This window comes from Aphelocoma coerulescens (assembly GCF_041296385.1).
Source record: "Aphelocoma coerulescens isolate FSJ_1873_10779 chromosome W unlocalized genomic scaffold, UR_Acoe_1.0 ChrW_unloc_scaf_4, whole genome shotgun sequence".
NCBI lineage: Eukaryota > Metazoa > Chordata > Aves > Passeriformes > Corvidae > Aphelocoma > Aphelocoma coerulescens.
In genome coordinates this window covers 1,001,601-1,026,998 of record NW_027184083.1, presented here as the reverse complement: position 1 = coordinate 1,026,998, position 25,398 = coordinate 1,001,601, and the positions used below count along the sequence as shown (strand labels likewise).

Genomic DNA, 25,398 nt, shown 5'->3' with positions numbered 1-25,398 from the left:
TATTATTTTAATGGGGAGCATCATGCTTTTAAGACCAACCTTCTAAAATGCATTGCTTGTTTTCAGTGATGCTTTGTTATATTGTCATGGTTTCACTCCAGCCAGCAGCCAGGCCCCACGCAGCCACTTGCTCACACCCCCACCATCAGGATCGGGGAGAGAATCAGTAGAGTAAAAGCCAGAAAACTCCTGGGTTGAGATAAAGACAGTTTAACAGGGATAGCAAAAAGCATCACACACAAGCAAAACAAAACAAGGAATTCATTGAGCCCTTCCCAAGGGCAAGCAGGTGTTCAGCCATCTCCAGGAGAGCAGGGCCCCGTCGTATGGAACAGTGACTTGGGAAGATGAACACCTTCACCCAAAATGTCCTCCCCTTCCTCCTTCTTCCCCCCACTTTATATACTGAGCATGATGTCATATGGTCTGGAATATTCCTTGGGTCAGTTGGGGTCACCTGTCCCAGCTGCATCTCCTCCCAACCTCCCACGCACCCCCAGCACCCTCCCCAGCATATGAGGAGCAGAAAAGGCCTTGGCTCTGTGCAAGCTCAGCAATAACAAAAACATCTCTATATTATCAACCCTGTGTTCAGCACAAACCCAAAACACAGCCCCTTGCCAGCCACTGGGAAGAAAATTAACTCTACCCCAGCCAGAACCAGCATATACATCAATAAGTAAATATACATAGAAAGTGGTACTTCCACAGAACCAGGATTATATTCCTTTTGGTTCCTTTATTAAAGCACAGATTCAATGAAATGAGGAATTTTGCCACATCTCTGAAGTCTCAGGTATGGGTTATTGAGGGCAGTTCAGTAGTGTGGGTGATGAAAAAAATCTACAACACAGTAATTTAAAGTTGCCATTTTTAATTAAAAAAAAAATATAAAACTATTTTGGTTTTCTATGCTATGTTTTAGTGCTTTAAAAGGCTTTTTATTAGAGTTTTTGTATAAAAAGTGGGTTTTGGCTGGATGTTCAGATAAAATACAGTGTTAATTTAACTGTAAGATAACACTAGCTTTTAGCATTCATGTTAGGTTTTTAGTCAAATACTACTCATTTGCTATAGTTACATGATAAAACATGTTTGTAAAGTGTTTTGGAGATGTCCATATGAGCATGCATCAAGGTACTCATCCTGGAATTTAGATTAAACATATTTTGAATTAAGTAATATGAAATTAAGCTACTCATCCTTCTCCTTAGATGAAGCCTAGGAAAATGGAAAATATTTGCTGCACATATCATCCATAAGCTTTATCCAAAGGCTTTTGAAGTATTACAGTCCAGATTTACAAAGTCTCTTGGGTGTTCCAAAACAGTAGCTAAAGCATCATTGCATCTAGCTTGTAAGATCTTGAAGTAAGAACTGGAATTATACATTTGCAACATCATGAGTTCTTAAATGGGACAATATAAATGGAGGAAGTGTTTCAATGTTTTGAGGACTCAGCCAAAACCTTTAGAATTGTTGCAAATAAAGTTATGCTGACCTTTTGTATAAATATACTCCAGAATATTTTAGCTGCCTTTTCTGAATACATTTTTCAGGTTAGATTGTGTGATCTTCAAATATTAATTTATATAATACATTAATTAATATGTTTGATTTCTTTTCAAGAGCATAATGTTTTTCTCCTCACAGGATACTGGTATCAGTGTCAGAAAAAGAGTCATAAAGATACTTAGGGATATCTGCATTGAACAACCAACATTTCCCAAAATTACTGAGATGTGTGTGAAAATGATTCGGAGAGTCAATGATGAAGAAGGCATTAAGGTAGAATGAAACATATCCTTCAGGATTTAAATTATCATTATTGGTTTCTATATTTTGATGCAAAAATAATCAAAAAAAGTATTTCATTTCTCCTTTGTAATTTTTATTATTTTTATTAATTTTTAAGAGCAAATAGCTTTCTACATTGCCGTCTGACTTGGTTTTCTTTTCTTTCTTCTATTTTCTTCAAGTTCTTGATGACAATTAAAGGATTTTAAAAAGTTAATGTCTAGAGTTTTGGGGTTTTTTTTTCTCTTTGCAAGTATTGTCTCTGATACTTCTCTTTTCTAACAAGTAAAATTAGTATATAAAATTCCTTTCTGAAAACAAAATAAACTTTAAGTCAAAATTAAGTACTTGATGTTAGTATGTGCCAGATTTATAAGTTCTGAATCATAAACCTGACACTGATGTTTTTTGTTTGATTTGGCAAAAATAATTTTAAAATTGCTGGGTAATTAAGAATACACCTGTAATAATTTTGTATCACACTTTCAGTGGGATTTGAAATCTGCAACTTTAAAGCTGTAACATATAATTTTACCACTTGAGATATGTTAATGCCAAGTGGCTTTCAGAGAAGACTGTTAATCAAGAAGTAGATGAACAGCTGAATCTAAGGTGCTGCTAGGAAAGGAGGATGACCTTTCCCTTGCCTTTCCAACAACCTCATAAAGATGAGGCAGTATCTGCAATGTATTTTTTAAGTCTCCATGGATGAGAAATGCTTCCTACAAGCATATGCTTTATAAGTAATTTGGGAATAGTTCACTTTCATTCTATTCCATCTTTTCCTCCATACAAAAACATTTTAAGAGAACCAACTTCCTATAGTTGGGTAGAGAGACTTGACTTCTCTCTCTTCCTTGCCTTGTCACAGCTGTTCTGAAAATGCCAAAGTAATCTAAAATTGCTGCTAATTCTGCTGTAGAAATTGTAGTCTTGTGTTCAGTTTTCAGCTTCTCAGGGTACTATAATTTCCTGAGGAATGCAAATTAGTGCAGGAAAGTGGTAACTCCATTTTCTGTAGCATCACTTCCCAGTGATCATTTTAGTGAAGCTTGCTTATAGACCAGTATAACTGCTGTAATAGTAATCTAGGTCTATCTCAGATAACATTCTCTACAACAGTATCACATAGCTTGAGTAATTCCTTACAAAAGTGCACATATTGTCAAAAAATTTATTATATGGATGTATTAGTAATAATACCTACGTGCCAAGATAAAATTATTTATTTCTGCTAATATTTTTTTCCTTCAGAAATTAGTAAATGAGACATTCCAGAAGCTCTGGTTCACTCCAACTCTACATCATGACAAAGAAGCAATGACTAGGAAAATACTAAATATCACTGATGTGGTATGTTAAACAAATTTCAATTAAGTTGCATGTAAAATTTCATTATGTTTTTAGTATCTTTGAAATATTGTCTGTAGTCTTTTAGAATAAGAAAAATACACAAGTAATTTAATTATCAGATTAATTTCTTTATATGTCTCCTGACATTGAATACATGCTAGAGTTATTAATCTGATGGAACAGGCTATAGGAAACTTTAAATGCTCACTAATCTTCTGGCAGTAATAACTGAGACCACATTATATTCAGGTTGTGTAAAATACTTGTTCAGTTAAAACACCACAAGTTTCTGTTATATTTAACATTTTCCAGGAAATGCTAGTAGCACCATATAATTAAGCCTAACTAAGAAGTTGTCTCTTAAAAGAAAAATTTCCTCAATTGATAACATTTATTTTGAAAGGTTATCAAGCTGTTTCAACAAATGCAAGGTCATGTTCTCACCCAAGGCAAACTAGTATCTGCATAATGTTATCTACTTTTTAGGAGCAGCAAATTAAATTGTATGTCTCAAAAATCTGTTTCAAATAAAATGCTTTTACATTTGTAGTGAAAATGTATTGCGTAAAGCCACTGTACTTAAAAGGTATTTTAATATCAATTATACCAAGATGTAAATATCAAAGTACTCTCCTCGTGACTTAAAAATATGAGTTTAAACTGCTATTTAATATTTTTACTGAATTATAGTGTATTGTGCATTTTGCCAGAACGACCAGTCAGTTTATTTGACTTCAGTTTAATTCTCAGTTCTGCCAATTCTTTTTTGGAGCACCTGTGAGCTGTTCCTGACACATGATACCAGTGAAGGCTTAGTTTGTTTATATAAAAATATGTACATGCATACATATATGCATGTTCATTTTTAATATGTCAAACGTGTATTTGTGCTTTAATCTGTACAAAATGTTGTTCTACTAACCCAAAATTTGGTTGTCATTAGTGGTAGCAATCTCCAGTAAAATGTGTAGGCCTTGTGTTGTATGGGCTACAAATTCTGAGATCACTTAAATGGTGAGAACTCTTTTTTAAATGCAGAAAAAAAAGTTTCTGGTGTCCAAAGATATTGTACTGAATATTTGAAAAATATATCTGTGCATGTTTACTGATATTTTAAGATGACATCTGTATTGAAGTAATTTTTCTTCAGATGCCTTTTTTAACCAGTTTATTCTCAAAACTACTTTTAGGTTGCAGCTTGTAGAGATACAGGCTATGACTGGTTTGAACAGCTTCTTCAAAATGTAAGTAATGAATTTTGAATGTATGGCACAATCATTGTAAGAATTTTAAAATTTCTTTTGGTACTAAAACATATTGAATGGAGACTGCAAGACCAGTCCTTTACAGTAAACAAATTCAATCCATGCCCTTTAAACATCTGACCTTTCTTTAATTCTCCATTGGTGTAACTTTCTTTGTTTCCAACATTAGTTTCTTTCCATATACTTGTTTTAAAAATACTTCCCTTTTCATTTTGGGGAGGGTTTTTGTTTGTTTGTTTTTTAATTTCATAGTCTCTTCAATAATGAGTGACATAACATGAAGTGCACAGCTATGATACAATTCTGAAATGAGGCTTCTAGTGTAATGTAGATGTTTTTAAATGGTAGATAAGTGTATTTTTACATCCAATGTATTTATTACACAGTTTATAGAAGCAGTGAATCTTCAGACCATAGCTTACTTCCACATTATATTTTACTCTGATTTTTCTAAGAAATGAGCTTGATTTGTTTATATGTCTTAGCCTCTGTTATCTTTCTCCTCTACAACTCATATGCGCTTGTTAATTTTCAAGTAAAATTAACAACAGCATGCATGGGAGTATTAGAGGTCTCCAAAGATTTTACTTTAGCCTCAAGTGCCATGAAAATAGGTAGCGAAGTAAATCAAAGTGCCTCTTAATGCCTGCACTGAATAAAAAGCTATAGTACAGGCTCAATTAAATTAACGGATTAAAATGTTCATAGAACTATGTCTCACCTTAGTTTGATTTTTTTTTAGTGTCAAAAAACAGCATTCCTTTTGTATTTTTTTCCTAAGTGTTTTTAAAAGCCCTCTAACTCCTATTAGTTACTGCTGTCAATTATGACTGCATTATTTCATTAAGCACAAAGTTAGCTTTCATCCCAATGCAAAAATCAGTAGAACTCTTTGTCTTTTTATCACAGTTAAATTTTTTTCTTCTGCATTTTGGTTTGAGTTTTTCTTACTTCCCTTAATTTTTTCTTCACCATGTAGCTTTTATGGAGAAGTTAAATGCTTTTGTAATGAAAAATACTTGTGTATCTGTAGTAATTGCTATAAAACCAGTACATATCCAATGTAAATGAATGCACCCTGAATACTAAATAATTTTCTGTTTCATCTGCTATAGCTGTTGAAGTCAGAAGAGGATGCCTCATATAAACCTGTGAAAAAAGCCTGTACTCAACTTGTTGACAATTTGGTTGAGCACATTCTTAAATATGAGGAATCTTTGTCAGGTAGTAGTGTTTACAACCCAGTAGCTTCTTTGAATTTTATGATACTGTAACAGTGGTGGTTCAAATGACTATTGTGAAAAGTTACTGTTACAGAATTCCTATTACAAAACTGATGGTAATGAGTTATTGCATTTATTTTGATTATGAACCTTTGAGCACTGTGTAATAATAAACCTTCCCTAATTTTCTCTAGCTAATCACAATAACAGAGCTAATTTTAAAATAACTTGTTCAAACTTTTAGCTCACTAAAAACAAAACAAATGTGTCAAGCTTTATTTGTATTAATACATTCTACAGTTGTAATAGGAATCATTGGCTAGGCCAGTGTTCTGTGTACAATAATTAGGTTAAAAACTAGTTATATCTTTGAAGCATCTTTGCTTCCTATTTTACATATGTTGTGATCACATACAAATGTTAGCACATTATGTTCTCATCTCTAATCTAATAAGAATATTCTGTATTGATCTTGAAAGATATGTTATGAAAGAGATAGTCATATGATCTTTTGGCCATATGTTTTCCATTGCCCAAACATTACTTTGTGTATTTTCTAATTTTTTTGCAGATTCTGACAACAAAGGTGTGAATTCTGGTCGCTTGGTTGCTTGCATAACCACTTTGTTCTTATTCAGCAAAATCAGGCCCCAGCTAATGGTCAAACATGCCATGACCATGCAGCCATACCTGACCACTAAATGTAGTGTAAGTAGAGAAAATTAGAAATTCAGTCTTTTCTTTTTCCCAGATAATTAAGCATGGAAATTAATGGCTGTCTTGTATGCTTGATGAAATCGAAGGTAGCAAAAGAGAAATAAAAATTATGTTTCTATGATTCATGATCATCATATCTTCTAAAGATATTAGGTCCTTTTGATGATCTCTATAGCTTCCAAGATGCTGTTCCTCACCCTCTGCCTTCACATTTTACAGCCAAATGAAACTGAAACCTGTGCTGCCTCTTTCCCTTAACGACTAAAACACAGTTTTCCACCTGTTATGAAATAATTTCTTAAAATTGTTGTATTTTATAGTCACAGTCTTAAAAGTAGTTAAGATTTAACATATGAATCTTAAGACTAAAGGTATGGTTCCATAAGATAGTGATCTAACATATAGCAAAAATATTTGAAGGAAAATGTCCTGCTCTATCCTCTTCAGCAGTTCACCTCTCTCTACCCTAGCTCTGGTGTTTTTGTATTCCTCTGTAAGACAGTTTAGCTCACAAAAATGATAGAGAGCTACAATGCTGAATCCCCCCAGTCCAGTAAAATGGCCCCCTCCTCTGAAACATTGCATTGCTTTCTGCCATTTTGATTAGCACAGTTGGCTCGGTGAAGGTTGTGATGAACCCCTCATCTGGCAGGAGCAGAGCAGGATCATGCAGCCATGGCTCAAGAAAGAGCTTGACTGAGTGGGAAGCAGCAATCTATTACATTAGGTCAGCTGCCCAGGGAAAAGCAGGCTTGAGAATGCTTGTTATCAGCTTAGCTTGCAGGTATAGCCTAGGATTTTACAGTTTCAGCCCTGGAGCATTCTCTAGGCATATCTACAACAGATGTAGAGCAACTTCTGATCAAACTATATAGGAAAAGGTTATCTGATTATTTACTTGCTGCCAATACCTGTTGCCAGGTGTTGTGCATTCTCTAGTGTGAATGTGTCAGGAAGAGTTCCTAAATTTGTTTCAGGACTCCAAAAAATTTTCATGACCAAAAGTTTTCAGGTCTGTCACAGCCTTGATGACAGGTGAATTCTGCTTCTACAGATTTTTTTTTTTTTAACAAAAGTTCTGTAGAAAACAAGAACTTGCTTTCAAAATAATATGTAACTTAAAAGCAGATGTAAACTATATATTCTTTTAAATCTTTACCAAATAACTTACATAAGACACATAATTGTATCATACTATTATGTAATTGTATTATATTAATATGTATTATATATGTATTGCATAATACATATTAATAATACTTAGCTTATAGGTAACACAGCCAGAAATGTTAAATGCTATAAATGCTGTTGTTTCAGACCCAGAATGATTTCATGGTGATCTGCAATGTTGCAAAAATCTTAGAACTTGTAGTGCCACTAATGGAACACCCAAGTGAGACATTTCTTGCCACTATTGAGGAAGACCTCATGAAACTCATCATCAAATATGGCATGACAGTAAGCTTTTAAACACTACTATTTGGTTAATTCCATTTCACATTGTGAACTACATAGTTTTGGTTTAAAGAAAGTCTGTCTTCATTATGAAGTTAACTTTTGAGCCATGAAAATTCAATGTTCTTGGTTTACTTGTGTTTGTATGTGTTGTTGCTATATTTTAACAATTATAAGTTTGGGCATGTTTTCAGAGTAGTCTAGGAGATGGACATTACATCTGTTAGATCATTACTTTTAGTTCTACATACCTTTTTCCTACATAACATCACAAAAGTCTCAGGTTTAAATTCTAAATATGTAACTCATTTTTTCTTTCTTGCACCTAGGTTGTTCAGCATTGTGTGAGCTGTCTTGGGGCTGTTGTGAACAAGGTCACTCAGAACTATAAATTTGTGTGGGCCTGTTTTAATAGATACTATGGTAAGTAAAATCACATGTAATTGTCACTCTTCAGTTTCGCCAACAAGTCTTATCTTAGGGATACACCATGATTAAATACTGTAATCAAAACTTTTATCTTACTGTAGGTGCACTTTCAAAATTAAAAGGTCAACACCAAGAAGACCCAAACAGTACAATACTTACTGCCAATAAACCAGCACTCCTTAGATCACTTTTCACTGTTGGAGCACTGTGTCGACATTTTGATTTTGATCAGGAAGATTTTAAGGGCAACAGTAAGGTAAAATAACTTGTATTTACTCTCCACATCTTGTGTATATTGAATGCTTTACTTCAATTTGAGAACACGGTATTCCTAGGCCCTCAAAGCTATGCATTTCTTCATAATGCATATATCGTTTTTTGGGTTGTAAATACATGGTTTTGCAAAGACAATGCAGTAAGATTGTGTTTCTCCATTTTGATATATGCTTTTTATAAGAGATTAAAAATATCTGTTTCATCTTCAAATAGCTATTATTTTTGTTTTAATTTCCTCAGGTTAACATTAAGGATAAAGTACTTGAACTGCTGATGTATTTTACAAAGCATTCAGATGAAGAAGTACAGACGAAAGCCATTATTGGCCTTGGTAAGAAATATTAATAGTTTTTATTATTCTGCTGTAGTAGAAATCCATGCATTTATTTGTGTAGTGGCAGGGAAGTTTGTTTAAAATCAAAGTTCACCACATGTTTTATTTGAGACCTGGCTATAGAAATGTAGTCAAAGGGATACTTTGAAGTTGCATACTTCTGCAGCAGAGTGGATGCTTTTGAGAGTGAATGCCTTTTTAATGTATGACCAAGTCTTAAAAAGCATCAAGTTTCCAAAGTAAATGGAGATGTTATTTTTTCCCCACATGCAAGTATGTTGTAACTCCAAATATTGTTTTTCAGTCCTCAAGGTATAGTTAAAGAATAACTAGAAAAAATGATGGAAAAATTTTGAGAATTTTAAGTGTAGGGGCAGAAATTCCAGAGGAGTTGAGGGAACTCTGGCAGTTTATACCAACTAGGGGATGCTCTGTGAAATTTCTTGAGGCATTGAGATGATGTCATAGTTAAATATTACAGTTTATTTTGGGTCTTTGGCAGTATTTCAATTTTAAATAGATTCTTTATCTGAAGGCATTAGTATAGTATCTCAGTGACTTGCAGTAATGCATGAACTGCCATTGAGTGGTTTGTATCATGTTCGTCCTCTGCTCAAGGACCAAAACTGTACATGTAAGAGCATCTTGTTTGGGCAGATAGGCCTTGGTTTCTGGAAGAGTTCACTTCATGGTTATGGCTTAGTCTAAAGAAAGTTGTCTTCTCTGTGTGTGAGCTTGCATTATATGGTTTAACTGTGTATAAGAATTTTCCTCCTTATGCTGCTGTTTAGATGGCTTTTTAGATATCCTGGTACAGTTCAGGCTAGGGAGGACTCTGAGGATAAGGACTGAGACTGAATCTTGATTTGATATTCTGTGAGGAAACCATTGCAGACAGCTGAGTGGGATTAATGGCTTTGGGGTTGCCTCTGTTACAGGAACAGTGCTATGGTGTTAACTAGCTGGAGGTTTTTCTAGACATTGTATCAAGATGCACAACACTTACTGTAGTCCATTCTAACGTTAATGTTCTATACAAAATATTGCACATGGGATAGGGGCTGCCTTCCTAACCATAGACATGATTGCTTTACTCATGGAGGCTGTGTTGCATTCATCAGAAATGTTCCTGAATTACAGATTGAACTGTGATCAGTTTGGGGAAGAGGAGAAAACAGGAGTGGCTATCAGTAGGCATTCTTCAGATTTTTTTATTCTTTTTTCTCTGCCTGTAAACATGTTAGTCTTTATCTTAATTAAACCTCAGACAACTGTTTTCAGTGATATATTAGTCTCATCTAAGTACTGGTTCCACTTTGAAGGTAGCTGCTTGGATGTACAGAGATATAGTAGGCAGTGCAAAGCTCTATCTTACAGGCTGGTAATTGAGTCAAATTGTCAAATCCATTCAACATTTATGTGCAGCAATAAGGTGAAAATTACTAACAAGCTAATTCAACATTTATACACAGTGAAGGCATCAAATAAAGAGTGTGTGCTTTCCTATTGGTAATTATTAGTGTGTCCTTACAGTAAGGACACTCAACAGTTTTAACCTTTGCTTTGGGATGTGTCACTGCTGTTGAGAGATTGAGTTTAACCATAAGCTTGATGCTTATGGTTATGCTTCTCTTCCAGATGTGTACTTGCAAGGCAGATTGAGGATAAAAAATTTTGTTAGTATCTAACAGGTAATGTCTTACTCAGCCAAGTTCAGTGCTTAACCTTAGAGTGAAAACAAAGGTATGAAGAGGTGTGAGAGCAGCCCCAAGATGTGAAGTCAGTCCTTAAGAGAACACAGCAGTTGCCTTTTTTCATCCCCTATGACAAATTCTTATGCCAAGTAAAATTTCTTCCCTGCTTACAGGGGATGGAAAAATAAGAATTTCCCTAAGAGTACTGGTGGTTTCAGATTCTTTTAAATAAGTGAATGAAAGAAAGAAAGAGATATGGATTGTTACACAAACATGCAAGTGCTTTCCATTTTCAAAATTAAATTTAGGAAATGGGTTGGACTTTCTCAGAGGTGGTCAAGTTATAAACATCAATATACACCTGTATAGAGTGGACAATTATACTACCTACTTCAAAGAGGAGCACCATTCCTTTTTCTTTCATCTCTTTCCCCTCCATCTCCCCTGCCTTCTTTCCTCTTCCTGTTCTGAAATTGAAACGAGATCTTAAATGCACTGAGGTCTTGCTCTAGACTTAGCCTTTACCTACACTGTCTTTTCTGCACACAGAGCCAGTTTTTAAAACCTGACTCAGTCTTCCCTTTGTTATACCCACTTTTATACATTGCTTTTGCATAATTTTATTTGCTTTCATTTTTCCCCCCATTCTTCTTTTATGTTTATGTTTTCTGTGTGTTCGTTCAGAATCTTAGTTTCCTATGGTTGTGAAAAATACACTTAATGTTTGCTTTTCTCACAGTCTTAAAAAATTAATCAAGTAGTTAAATATAGTTTAAATTGGGAAGTTATGTTCCCATTACTGTTTTTTTATGATACTCTGTAAGAGTCTGTTGGCAGCACTCCTAAATCTACATATGTGATCTAAAATTATATATGCTGTTACTTATTTAGATCAAACTTTTTATGAAATAAAGACTTCCCTGACTAAGAATAACCAGTTCTTTGTCAAGGGTGAGGCTGCAGCTAAAAGCAGTTCTATAGTGTGTATCTTCTAACAGATGTAGTCTTGGGAATGCTTCAGATAATTTTCAAATCATGACCTTAATAGGTATATGAATAATAACAGTGAGAGGTCTAAATTTTACTTTATTGTGTTCACTATATTTTTTCTTTTAAGATTGTATTGTTTAAATACTCATGATATTTAGCAATTTTTCCACATTTTCTCTGTCTCCATATAAATAACTCTTCATAGTTTTATCACAATGTTTTTCTCCAAATGTATTAGAAAAACAATGAGTAATTTTTTAGCAATGTTCCTCCCTTGCTCTTGGGAGACCTCCTAGTCATTGATACGCAGACCAGTACACTGGACATACTTCCAGACTTATATAACTCTTAGTTCAACTGCCCTAGGTCGGCACCCCATCTTTATCTATCAGACAGATAATAGAACTCCTTATAAACTTAGAATGGTGTCCATATGAAAAAGCAATACTGTTTGATAGTACTATACTTGGGAGTAGATAAATTTCATACCTCTATTTTGAAGAAAGACTTAAGAAGCAGAAAATAATAAGCAGAAATAATTTCTAGTTAATAACATGGAATATTTCCTCTTTTCTTCCACCCTTAGGATTTGCATTTATACAACACCCAAGTTTAATGTTCGAACAGGAAGTGAAGACTCTGTACAACAGCATTCTTTCAGACAAGAACTGTTCAGTAAACTTAAAAATCCAGGTGTTAAAAAACCTCCAGACCTACTTGCAGGAGGAGGATACACGTATGCAGCAGGCAGACAGAGACTGTAAGTGTTGAGTTCTTCTGTACTGAGGCAGGCAAAATCTAACTTTCTTGCATACAATTACTATATACATGAACCGAGTCATTTAAGATTGTTATCTAATTAGTAATATTGTACGCAAGATATCTTAGAACAATTTTCAAAAATTCATTATGTGCATAGGTATATTGAGATGTGTAGCTTATTATTTACTTTCAGGATGTATAAATCCTGAAAGCAATCCAGAATGCATAATTGCTGTAATGATGGTAGTAATACTTTTTATCAAAATATTCTCCAAGATTAATTAGCAGATACAAAATAAGAAACTGTAAAAATTAAAACCTTTATCAAGGAATGAGACTTTAAATTTGTGTGACTTTAGTTTTTTTAAGTATATTTGCTATCAGACTGTTCTGTGTTTCATGAGGTCATAAACCCATTCTAAGATGGCTGAAATATCTTTGTATTATAAAGCTTAAAGATCAGTATGCATCAAGTAATAGCAAAGTAAATGATTATACTGTGGTGAGTGTGCTATTGCTTTTGTCCTTTTTACAGGGAAAAAAGTAGCAAAGCAGGAAGACCTGAAAGAAATGGGTGATATTTCCTCAGGGATGAGTAGTTCCATCATGCAGCTATATCTCAAACAGGTCCTTGAGGCTTTCTTTCATACCCAGTCCAGTGTACGCCACTTTGCTCTAAATGTCATTGCACTGACATTAAACCAGGGTCTCATCCATCCTGTTCAGGTATGGTAACCTTTTATGATGGTTTTTTTTGTTGTTATTCAGGTTTCAGAGCTTTTTACACTTGCTAGATACATTTTTAGTTTTTCTCTTGCATCTATGTTACAGTAATCTCTTATTGTAGCAAGGGGCCTTTACGGAAAGCATATTTTGAAATTTAGATTCCAAATGCTGTATTTTCTTGTCTTTGGATCAATATCTAAAAGCCCAGCCAGTGCCTAAAGTGCACATGAAAATGTACATTGGAGCATATTTCTGTTATGAATTTCAGGTGTAGGCCAAGCACTTTTCTTTAATTCTTTATCCTGAAAACAGTGACAGCTTACCTCCACCTCAATTCCCCTGTCCTCCAAACACTATGGAATTCCAGAGTCAATGTTATAACTTCAATTATCATCTCCATTATTCTTTGCTTACATAATATTTTTGTAATTATTTGTTTATAACACAGCCCTTGTGCATGTTTAGTCATAACTGGTGGTGTGTGGTTTGGGTTTTTTTAAATGGCATTTTTTGTCGCGTAAATTGACTTTAGAGTTTGAGGGAACTGGAAATACTACCTGAAACCTCATACAACTTCTATCGTTTATAATGTCTCCGGGTCTCAATGGACATCAGTGACCAGTGGTGTCCCTCAGCAGTCTGTATTGGGACCAGTGTTATTTAATATCTTCATTAATGACACAAAGGGATCGAGGGCACCCTTAGCAGGTTTGCAGATGACACGAAGCTGAGTGGTGCAGGTGACACACCTGAAGGACGGGGCCATCCAGAGGGACCTGGACAAGCTCAAGAAGTGTCCCATGGGATTCTCATGAGGTTTAAAAAGACCAAGTACTGGTGCTGCACCTTGGTCGGGCAATCCCTGGGATCAATACAGGCTGGGGGATGAACAGATCAAGAGGAGCCCTGGGGAGGACTTGGGGGTGCTGGTTGGTGAGAGGCTGGACATGCCTCATCCATGTGTGCTGGCACCCAGAAACCCCCCATGTGCTGGGCTGATCCCACAGTGTGGGGAGCAGAGGAGGAGGGGATTCTGCCCCTCTGCTCTGGTGAGACCTCACCTGCAGTGGTGCCTCCAGCTCTGGGGTCCCCAGCATAGGAAGGACATCAACCTTTTGGAGCAAGTCCAGAGGAGGCCACCAAGATGATCAGAGGGATTGAGCACCTCTGCTATGAGGAAAGGCTGAGAGAATTGGGATTGTTCAGCCTGGAGAAGAGAAGCTTCAGGGTGACCTAATTGTGACCTTCCAGGACCTGAAGGGGGCCAACAAGAAAGATGGAGAGGGACTTTTTACAAGAGCATGTAGTGAAAGAATGAGGGGAAATGGCTTCAAACTGACAGGGAGTAGGATTAGATTAGATATTAGGAAGAAATTCTTCCCTATGAGGATGGGCAGGCCCTGGAACAGGTTGCCTGGAGAAGCTGTGGCGGCCCCATCCCTGGAAGCGTTCAAGGCCAAGTTGGACGGGGCTTGGAACAACTTGGTCTAGTGGAAGGTGTCCCTGCCCGTGGCAGGGGGTTGGAATTAGATGACCTTTAAGGTCCTTTCCAACCCAAACCATTCTATGATTCTATGATAATGCTGGTCTTTTGTGTATTTTGTACTATTTGCTTGAAAGAAGTAGGCAGGTAGTAAGTTGCATAAAGCTTCCTATTCTAGTTTCTGCAGTAGTCAGAATATAACATAAACAACACTGTAATAAAAGAGCAAAGAGTGAGAAAGAAGAGGTACAATAACTCTGAATAATCATTTCATTTGTTTTTTTCAAGTGTGTGCCGTACTTAATTGCTATGGGCACAGATCCAGAGCCCTCTATGCGAAACAAAGCTGACCAGCAATTGGTGGAAATAGACAAAAAATATGCTGGGTTCATTCATGTAAGTAATTCTAATTTATCATTTTACAAAATACTGTTACATTCTCTGGTGATTTAACACTTGAATAGGCCTCAGCTGCAGAAAAATAATATAAATAACAAATAAGCAATAACAGTAACTGTAAGCAGTTGTAAAGATCCCAATTCTTTCCCCTGTTTGGAGATTTCTATTTTTAGAAATAGAAAGGATATAATCATTTGAAGCATCTCATCCAGTCTAAAAATTCCTTTAATTTATAATCTACAGTAGTGTTTTCCTCACTTAATAGTATGTTAAGAGCATTTATTTGATAAGAGGTAAGGACATCTGTTTTATAATGTTTAGCAATGATTTTCCTGTATTAATAGAGAGCACTTTGTAAAAGTAGAGGTCAGTATATATGTATTAGAACGTTAAGACATCAATGCTTTATAAATTGTAATCTAAGCAGAAGGAACATAAGAAGGTTTTAAGAACTGAGGGATCTTGCTGAAAGGAAAATCTGAGGGCTAAGTGAAGACTTGTGGAGTTGTGGCATAGTGACAATAGTTCTGCTAAAGATCTGAAATTGAGTTGCAGCACCCCTTCTTTATTTCAGAAGGCCTCAGTCTTAGTTCAGTGTGTGTACTGCATTGTGGAACTTTCCAAATCTAATTGCATTCCACTGAAATTTGAGCATTGCACTGTTCATGGCATCCAAAGATACCTAACTGAGGTCAGACCTCATTGCAGTCTACAACTCCCTCATGAGGGGAAGAGGACGGGCAGACACTGATCTCTTCTCTTTGTGACCAGTGACAGGACTCGAGAGAACAGCTGGAGCTGTGTCAGGGGAGATTTAGGTTGGCTATCAGGAAAAGCTTCTTCACACAGAGGGTGGTCGGGCACTGGGAAGTGGTCACAGCATCAAGCCTGACAGAGTTCAAAAAGCGTTTGGACAACACTCTTGGCACATGGTGTGATTCTTGGGGATGGTGCTGTGCAGGGCCAGGAGTTGGACTCGATGATCCTTGTGAGTGCCTTCCAACTCAGCATATTCTGTGATTCTGTGAATTAAGTGGTGATTGGTGGCCATCTTGGCCACAGCGGCCACTGAGCACTCGAGTTTAAAATCTCTGTTGACAGGAGGAAAAGTGCCAGCAAAACCTCAACTCTAGTCACGAGGAGAACAGACTTCAGGCTGCTCAGGGAATTAGCAAGTAAGGTCCCCTGGGAAAATACTTTTGCAGGTGCTGGGTCCATCAGTGCTGGTCATTTATAAGCATCTCCTCCTAAGGGCACAGGAGCAGCAATTCCCAGATGTCAGAAGTCAAGCAGGCAAGGCAGAAGGCCAGCTTGGCTGAACAGGGATCTTCTCTTGGAAATAAGGCAAAAAAGGAAGGTGTGTGCCCAGTGGAAGCAAGGTTAGGTGGTATGGGAAGAATACAGAAATGCTGCTTGCCACTGTAGGGAGAAAATTTGTGTGGCCAAAGCTCAACTGGAATTGGAGCTGGGCAGTTATGCTGGTTCTGGCTGGGGTAGAGTTAATTTTCTTCCCAGAGGCTGGCAAGGGGCTGTGTTTTGGGTTTATGTTGAACACAGGGTTGATAATATAGAGATGTTTTTGTTATTGCTGAGCTTGCACAGAGCCAAGGCCTTTTCTGCTCCTCATATGCTGGGGAGGGTGCTGGGGGTGCATGGGAGGTTGGGAGGAGACACAGCTGGGACAGGTGACCCCAACTGACCCAAGGAATATTCCAGACCATATGACATCATGCTCAGTATATAAAGTGGGGGGAAGAAGGAGGAAGGGGAGGACATTTTGGGTGAAGGTGTTCATCTTCCCAAGTCACCGTTCCACAGGATGGGGCCCTGCTCTCCTGGAGGTGGCTGAACACCTGCCTGCCCTTGGGAAGGGCTCAATGAATTCCTTGTTTTGCTTTGCTTGTGTGTGATGCTTTTTGCTTTCCCTGTTAAATTGTCTTTATCTCAACCCAGGAGTTTTCTGGCTTTTACTCTTCTGATTCTCCTTCCCATTCCACCAGGATGGGGGTAGAGAGGGGGGTTGAGTGAGCAGCTGTGTGGTGCTTAGTTTCCAGCTGGGCTTAAACCATGATTGTGGGGGACAATAAAAAAGAGCCTTTTTAAATATGTCAGTAGTAAAAGGCAGTGCAAAAATGATATTGGCCCATTCCAGGATGAGAATAGCCACCTCAAAAACAGGGACATGTACAAGACGGAGATGTTTAATGCTTTCTTTGCCTCTGTTTTCAACACCAATGACAGACCAAAGGGGTCCCAGTGCCCTGAGCTGGAGGACCATGACTGTGAGAATGATCAACTCCCAGTCAACCCTGAAACTGTGTGGGTTCTGCTATTCCAGCTAGATCTCTATAAGTCTATGGGGCCTGATGGGATTCATCCCAGGCTACTCAGAGAGCTGCTGATGTCATCACAAAACCTCTCTCGATGATTTTTGAGTGGTCTTGGGAATCTGGAGAGGTCCCAGCTGACTGGAAGCTGGGGAATGTTGTCCCGATTTTTAAGAAGGGCAAGAAGGAGGCCTCTAGTCTCACCTGTCAGTCTCACTTCAGTGCCTGGTAGAGCTATGGAGCAGATTATTCTGGGAGGTATTGAAAAACACCTGGAGGACAATGCAGTCATCAGTCACAGCCAGCATGGCTTCATGAAGGGAAAGTCTTGATTGTCAAACCTGATTTCCTTTTATGACAAGGTAGCCCACCTGGTTGATCAAGGGCAGCCAGTTGATATAATATTTTGGGATTTTGCTAAAGGCTTTGATACTGTCTTGCCCAGGATCCTTCTGGACAAACTGTCCAGGCCCCAGCTGGATAAACATGTCATGCAATGGGTGAGCAACTGTGTCATGGGTGGGGCACAAAGGGTTATAGTGAATGGGGTCACATCAGACTGGCGACCTGTCACTAGTGGTGTTCCACAAGGCTCTATCCTCAGCCCTGTGCTCTTCAATATCTTCATAAATTATTTAGATGCAGGACTGGAAGGGATACTGAGCAAGATCGCAGACGATACAAAACTGGGAGGAGCTGTTGACTCCCTCAAAGGCAGGGAGGCCCTGCAGAGAGACCTCAACCAATTAGAGGACTGGGCAATTATTAACCATATGAAGTTTAACAAGGGCAAGTGCCAGATTCTTCTCCTGGGATGGGGCAACTGTGGATGTACAGACAGACTGGGGAATGAGACACTGGAGAGCAGCTGTGGGAAGGGACCTGAGGGTCCTGGTGGATGACAAGCTGAATATGAGTCAGCAGTGCCCTGGCATCCAGGAGGGCCAACTGTGTCCTGGGGTGCATCAGACACAGCACTGCCAGCAGGTCAAAGGAGGGGATTGTCCTGCTCTGCTCTGCACTGGGGCGGCCTCATCTTAAGTCCTGGGGGCAGTTTTGGTCACCACAATATAAGGATATAAAGCTATTAGAGAGCATCCAAAGGAGGGCATGAGGATGGTGAAGGGCCTTGAGGGGAAGCCATACGAGGAGCAGCTGAGGGCACTTGGTCTGTTCAGCTGGAGGAGAGTGAGGGGAGATCTCATTACAGTCTACAACTTCCTCATGAAGGGAAGAGGAGGGGCAGACACTGATCTCTTGTCTGTGGTGACCAGTGACAGGACCCAAGGGAACGGCTGGAGCTATGTCAGGGGAGGGTTAGGTTGGATAGTAGGAAAAGATTCTTCACTCAGAGAGTGGTCAGGAACTGAACAGGCTCCTCAGAGCAGTGGTCATGGCCCCAATGCTGCCAGACCTCAAGAACTGTTTGGACAAACTCTCAGGCACAGGGTGGGATTCTTGGGGTGTCCCATGCAGGGCCAGGAGTTGGACTTGATGATCCTTGTGAGTCTCTTCCCATTCAGGATATTCTATGAATCTATGAATCTTGAAAATTGTTTAAATTTGGGTACCTGGCTGTAGTCGGTAAACAGATCATCTATATGTTTCTAACATAGAAGTTATTTTGAAAGCAATTCACAATACATTTTGATCTCTACCACACATTCTGTTTTAATCTGTATGCTTACTCAAAAGGCAGTAGTGCACCTCAGTGCATGTTTAAAAGTTAAACTTCAGATGAGGAACCACTTAAAGGGAAAAAAGTTTAAAAAATAGCTAGAAGTTTCTGTTGACAGGCATTTGTTTAATTTCCACTTTCAATGTTACTGCTTGAAAACAATGGTTTAAATAAAAATAAGTACTTTTCCATTTCAGATGAAAGCAGTGGCTGGTATGAAGATGTCTTACCAGGTACAACAGGCAATCAATACCTGCCCACAGGATCCCGTAAGAGGTTTTAGACATGATGAATCATCCAATGCATTGTGTTCACACCTATACTCTATGATTCGAGGGAACCGTCAACACAGACGAGCCTTTCTAATTTCCTTACTCAACCTATTTGATGATACTGCAGTAAGCATCACATTTCCTTCACTTATAAAGAAAATAAAATATACCATTACAAGCTTAAATTCTCCTTTTGCAATATATTTTTATGACATAATTTTGATAGCTTTATTTCCCTAAGGTACTTTGTTTTGCTTTATAATATAAGGTATTTACTGAATAGAATACATTAGTCACTTTTGCATCATTCAGTACCTTTCTGTACTCAGTTTGGGATGTTTAGGAATAATGTATCTTTAGGTATGACTAAATTTTGCACATATATATATGTTGTTTAGAGTGCATTTGGGGGGTATGTAGAATAAAATTTGTGATCTTTTTTTGTTTTAAACTGTTAGGAACACAGGATAAGTATATAATAAGATATTTGTATGTATATTAATATGTACTTTTTTTTAACTTCCAGAAAACAGAGGTGAATATGCTCTTGTACATAGCAGACAATCTAGCCTGTTTTCCTTATCAAACACAGGAAGAACCACTGTTTATAATGCATCATATAGACATTACACTATCAGTTTCTGGTAGCAACCTACTACAGTCATTTAAAGAGGTATGTGCATTTATATTTTAGTATATTTATTATGGTGGTAGCATAAGCTTCTATATAATTTGGTCAATTTTTCAGTGAATATAGTACCATTATTATGATATGGACCAGTATTGTTAGTTTGTAACTGGTAGTTAAAAAACAAACAACCCTTTCTGTTCTGATCTGTATCTGGTAGACACTAGTTAAAGACTTTCCTTATATTGCCGCTTATGTTATTTTAAAAAATGACAATTTTTGAGATTTTAATATTAAATCTATATCATTCCCTAATATTACTGAATTAGAATTAATATTAATTGTATGCATAATTTTAATAACAATCCCATTTACTTTTTCTTTTGTTGTCAAGTAGCTGATGGCAGTTCCACGTGTGTCGCCTAGGAGACTTTAAATACATTATTTATTGCAAGAAAAGAGTGTGCAATATGTCTTTTCTTAAGGTAGCATATAAGAACCCAAATAATGGTATAGTATCTGTTGCTATGGCAATACACAACCCTGTAAGAAAAAGGCCTTTGTTTCTTGTACTGTGTCCAGTTTCGGGCTGCTTAGGACAGGAAAGACATGGAACTCCTGGAGTGGGTCCAGTAGAGGCTGTGAGGATGATTAAGGGACCTGAACATGAGGAAGACCTTCTCTGTGCAGTGACCGAGCACTGGAACAGATTGCCCAGAGAGGGTGTGGAGTCTCCCTCACTAGAGATATTCCAGACCCATCTGGACACAATCCTGTGCCATGTGCTCTGGGATGACCCTGCTGGAACAGGGAGGTGGGACCAGATGACTGACTGTGGTCCCTTCCAACCTGACCCATCCTGTGATTCTGTGATTCTTAAAGACTTCAGTGTCTTCATTTCCTGGACAACTTTAACAGTAGAAAGTCCAAACTGTCAGGAAACAAACCCATTTCTAGAATTTCCAATCTGACCTGTAAGTACAAGTCAGAGTTGATACCTGGAAAGTACACTGCTTTGAATTCTCACCCTACCAAAGTCAATTTTTAATCTGCTAGAAAGAGCACATTCTTTAGATGGGGGAACAGAATGCAGAGTATGAGATCCTACTTGGGATATCTTAAGTTCTGTGTTATGAAAAAGCATACTATGTGCAGTAATAATGCAGGTATGAAATTCTGTAGCTCTGCAAGTAGTGGAACTGAATATTATTAATACTGTATATGCTGATTTGGGGGGCTCTCTGGTCAGCAGTGTAATTAGTGTCATAGGATTTTAACATAGACAATGATTAAAACCAGCTTGGACTAGTTTGTACCAAGGTACAGATGGAAATATATGTAACATGCAAAAATTATATTCAGGTGAAACAAAAATGCAATTTTCTTCCTGATTTATTGTATTTGGCTTTTACTTCATTTTACTGTCTCTGATAAACTTGAGCAGTCTTTTTAAGAATAACATGCCAGTGGAGTACTTTTTGCTTCAGTTCTTTCTGTAACCACCTTGCAAAAAAAAGTGGACTTTGGATCAATTTTTTAGGAACCTTGAGTTATAATTCATCATCTTTTTTGTCATAAATAATTTTAATCTTTGAATATAAAGTTATGAATATCAAGTTATGAATTAATAACATTGTATAGGTAATTCTTCCTAATTTAAGTCAATAATGATTTTTGAAAGATTTTTTTAGAAATGTACATGATGCTATTTGCCCTAATTTTGGAATGTGTTAACTTCTCTGTCTCACAGTCTATGGTGAAAGACAAAAAAAAGGAAAGAAAGCCTTCATCAGATGAGGAGACTGAGAGTGACAGTAACAGTGGTAGTGAGAGCAAAAGTGAGGAGGAAGCTTCTAAGCCTCGGAGGTTACGGAAACGAGTAAACTCTGATTCAGATTCTGATGAAGAAAATGATATAAATGCCGTGATGAAATGTTTACCAGAAAATTCAGCTCCTTTAATTGAATTTGCAAATGTCTCCCAAGGCATATTATTACTTTTGATGCTGAAACAGCATTTAAAGAACCTCTGTGGATTCTCTGATAGGTAAGGATATATAGACAATAGGCCATCTTGTTATCTAGTGAGTTCTTTGTAAGGATTAAGTTTGGAAGAAGTTGAGGGGGGGGTTGTTTAGTTGACTGTTAATAATTGTTTCAGCAATAGATTTGTATAAGAGAAAAACATAAATAGAATAGGTTGAATGTAATGAAACTGGCTTAGAAAAAGTAATGATTTCATTTCTTACCAGGATGTCTATTGTATATGGAATGGTTAAAATATAACTACTTATATTGAATATTTTTAAAAGCTTTTCCTTGAAATTGTTTTGGACTTTCCTTAAAAGCTCTTTCTTCCCTTTTGTTTTCTTTAAACAGTAAAATTCAGAAATATTCTCCATCTGAATCTGCAAAAGTGTATGATAAAGCTATAAACAGGAAGACAGGAGTTCATTTCCATCCAAAACAAACTCTGGATTTTCTGCGGAGTGATATGGCTAATTCTAAGATCACTGAAGAAGTGAAGAGGAGTATAGTAAAGCAGTACTTAGATGTAAGTAAAGTTGCTTTGCAGAAAATCAGAAATCCTTTCAAACTAGGTAACACAGTATAAACTTGAAAATAGATGCTGATGTATTGGATGAACATTTCAAAATGTTAAGTTTCTGGTAATCTTATGTGATTGATATATGATAACTCACAATTTCCTTTCAGGATGTTTAGCAGTATTACCTTTCAAAGCATTCTAAAAAATTTAAACACAACTAAAATTAATTTCAACTGAAGGATATTCATCTTTGCAGAGTATTTTCTAATATGTGGTATCCATCTTGTATACCTCTACCATATACCTTGTTCACTTTATCCCTGACTGTTTCTGTCACAGGAACAGAGACTAGATCCAGTGTATTTACCATTTTTTTTCTCTTTTCTTTTCCAATTCTTTAAAATATTAACTAGAGAAAACTTGCAATTTTGGAAACACAGGAAGAAAGCTTTTACATATCTACTAGAAAATGAAAGTAAAATGTTTGTAGAACAAACCACAAGCTGTTGAAGTTTGAAGTTTTCTGCCATTTGTTTTACAGTTTCTTTACCTTTTCATTTGTTTTTTTATTTAATGTAGTGTGATATGAATGCCTATTTTTAAAGTTTGAATGTAAACTGATCTGTTTTTTGGGGGGTTTATTTAATAGTTCAAGCTCCTTATGGAACATTTGGATCCTGATGAAGAGGAAGAAGATGGAGAGGTGTCAGCTAGCACAAATGCTCGGAACAAAGCAATTACCTCACTTCTTGGAGGAGGCAGCCCTAAAAACAATGCAGCTGAGACAGAGGATGATGAAAGTGATGGGGAGGATAGAGGAGGAGGCACTTCAGGGGTGAGGCGGAGGAGGAGTCAACGTATTTCACAGCGTATTACGTAAAATTATTTTTATGTGCTTATAAATGTCAGTCTATTATATTAAATGTACACCAAGTAATGTAATCGACATGAAAGAAAGCATTTTGTAGATAGAGATTCTCTACTTAACCATTTATACAACTTTTGTAGAAAGTTTAACAGAAAAGACAATAAAAAAACACAAACTAGAAAATGAGATTTATCCCATATAAAAATTTATTAATTTTCCTTTGGAATGTACTGTGTGTTATCCTTTTTATTGTTGCCAAGTTTTTATGTAGCTTTATGATTCGTGTGTATATATAATTTTATATATCAATAAGAGATAAAGACACGGGTACAAATTAAGAGTATGTGGTTTTACAAGGATATGTTAACCCCTTGGCGCTGGCGGTCGCGGTGCGTCTCATTGCCGGCAATGGAATGTGTGCCGGGGAATCCCAACTCCCGGCGTCAAGGGATTAAAAGCAATAAAAGCAATAATTTCACTAAAGTTCTTTTGTGTAACACTTGGTCTTTTTTCCCCCCAATGTTTTAGTCATTGAGAAGGTCAAAACGAAATTCAGACTCTACAGAGTTGGCAGCACAGATGAATGAAAGTGTTGATGTCATGGATGTCATCGCTATTTGCTGTCCAAAGTACAAAGACCGACCACAAATTGCAAGAGTAGTACAGAAAACCAGCAATGGCTTCAGTGTTCAGTGGATGGCAGGCTCCTACAGTGGCTCCTGGACTGAGGCTAAGCGCCGTGATGGCCGCAAACTGGTGCCTTGGGTAGACACTATTAAAGAGTCAGACATTATTTACAAAAAAATTGCTCTAACGAGTGCTAATAAGCTGACTAATAAAGTTGTTCAAAATTTACGATCGCTGTATGCTGCCAAGGATGGAACTTCCAGCTAATGAATTTGTATACACAGCCAAATTTACAGGAATTGAAATAACAGAAAAACCTGAGATATCAACTTTCTGGCAAAAAAAAAAAAAAATCAGTTAAATGAAGAGTAAGAATGGAACCTGAGACGCAGGAAAAAAGAAGGAAATATTTGGTAAACATTTATGTGGGAGCTTCCTTCGCTGTTGTGCAGCAGAAACTTCTCAGTTCATTTTTACTCCCACTGTATTATAGTTTAAAAGATTGTTTATACCTTGAAACAAAACTTTCTGTTAAAAAAAATAAACAAGTGAATGTTGGAAATTAGTCTGTTAATGTTCTTAATAAAGTGTTCTTGGAGTTTAACCTAGCAGCGGATGGCTTTCTTTAGCGTAGCCAGTTTCCAGGGAAGCATTGTTTTTACAGGCTGTTAAGTGGCAGCATCTCCCGGATATAAAATTTTTTCTGTTGAAGAAAACAAAAAAAAAAAAAAAAAAAGCATGCAGTATCTATGACCTATCTGCAGGAGGAGTTTTTGTAAATGTAGATTTTGATGTATTAGGTCACCCTGAAATAATACAAGAAAAGGGATCCCCAGCAAATCTGGTGGAATGAATACTGCAATAAATTTTTTTACTTCTCTTTGTTACTTGTCTGTTTCCATTTGAATTTCTTATTGTAAAGATCCGTTTATATTATTTTGCAGTCTTTTCTGTAAAATATACTATATTAGTGGTTTTCAAAACAAGACATAAAATATTGTTTATACAGTTTTTATAGGCTTTCTGAATAATTGGTATCTTTTTATTTTTATCCCTTAAAGGGTGTAAACACAAGTTAACTCCAGGGGTTTATTGTATCCTGCAGTATTTAGTATTAACTATATGATTTAGCATTGTGCCAAACACATTTTCAAGAGTACATTTTGATATAAAAAGAAAATATAGTTTATTCCTTGTATGCTTCAATTTCTTTCTAATGCTGTCCAAATGGTAATTTATGATAGTTTAAATTTGGGGAAAGCTGAATGACTATTTTGCCGGGGCTAACTGGCCATGTACACATTTCTCTGGGTTAATATAGAGAGGCTTGTGTCAAGAGGAGCTAGCTACCAGTATCTGAGGAGTGAATGGGTATGAGTCTGGGCAATTATGCTACATTCCTTCACAAATGAATTTTTTTAAAAAATGTTTGTATATTAGCCTATTTTTTTTACTAATTGAAAGATGTTTTCACATTTTGTAAATTGAAAAAGTACTATTGAAAGCTTTCAGAAGCATTTGTTTTGACTGTGTTGCCACAAGCCTTTC

General features: G+C 36.8%; 1 protein-coding gene across 7 annotated transcripts in view; it reads left to right on the top strand.

The window, feature by feature from the left end:
* Positions 1 to 24,737, top strand: part of LOC138102888 (nipped-B-like protein) — a 166,508-nt gene extending 141,771 nt beyond the window's left edge. For 6 of the 7 annotated variants that reach the window (XM_069000658.1, XM_069000661.1, XM_069000664.1 and 3 more), the window contains 18 exons: positions 1,654 to 1,788; positions 3,052 to 3,150; positions 4,341 to 4,394; positions 5,531 to 5,639; positions 6,210 to 6,346; positions 7,673 to 7,813; positions 8,140 to 8,233; positions 8,341 to 8,495; positions 8,756 to 8,846; positions 12,120 to 12,293; positions 12,831 to 13,021; positions 14,793 to 14,900; positions 19,106 to 19,306; positions 19,707 to 19,853; positions 21,559 to 21,854; positions 22,187 to 22,361; positions 23,005 to 23,190; positions 23,752 to 24,737. In XM_069000658.1, coding sequence (XP_068856759.1) covers positions 1,654 to 1,788; positions 3,052 to 3,150; positions 4,341 to 4,394; positions 5,531 to 5,639; positions 6,210 to 6,346; positions 7,673 to 7,813; positions 8,140 to 8,233; positions 8,341 to 8,495; positions 8,756 to 8,846; positions 12,120 to 12,293; positions 12,831 to 13,021; positions 14,793 to 14,900; positions 19,106 to 19,306; positions 19,707 to 19,853; positions 21,559 to 21,854; positions 22,187 to 22,361; positions 23,005 to 23,190; positions 23,752 to 24,117 — 2,859 coding nt within the window. In that variant the 3' untranslated portion in view covers positions 24,118 to 24,737. Of the gene's footprint in view, positions 1 to 1,653; positions 1,789 to 3,051; positions 3,151 to 4,340; positions 4,395 to 5,530; positions 5,640 to 6,209; positions 6,347 to 7,672; positions 7,814 to 8,139; positions 8,234 to 8,340; positions 8,496 to 8,755; positions 8,847 to 12,119; positions 12,294 to 12,830; positions 13,022 to 14,792; positions 14,901 to 19,105; positions 19,307 to 19,706; positions 19,854 to 21,558; positions 21,855 to 22,186; positions 22,362 to 23,004; positions 23,232 to 23,751 lie in introns of all 7 variants that reach the window. The other variant, XM_069000660.1, reaches the window with a different exon arrangement.
* The last annotated feature ends 661 nt before the right edge of the window (positions 24,738 to 25,398 follow it).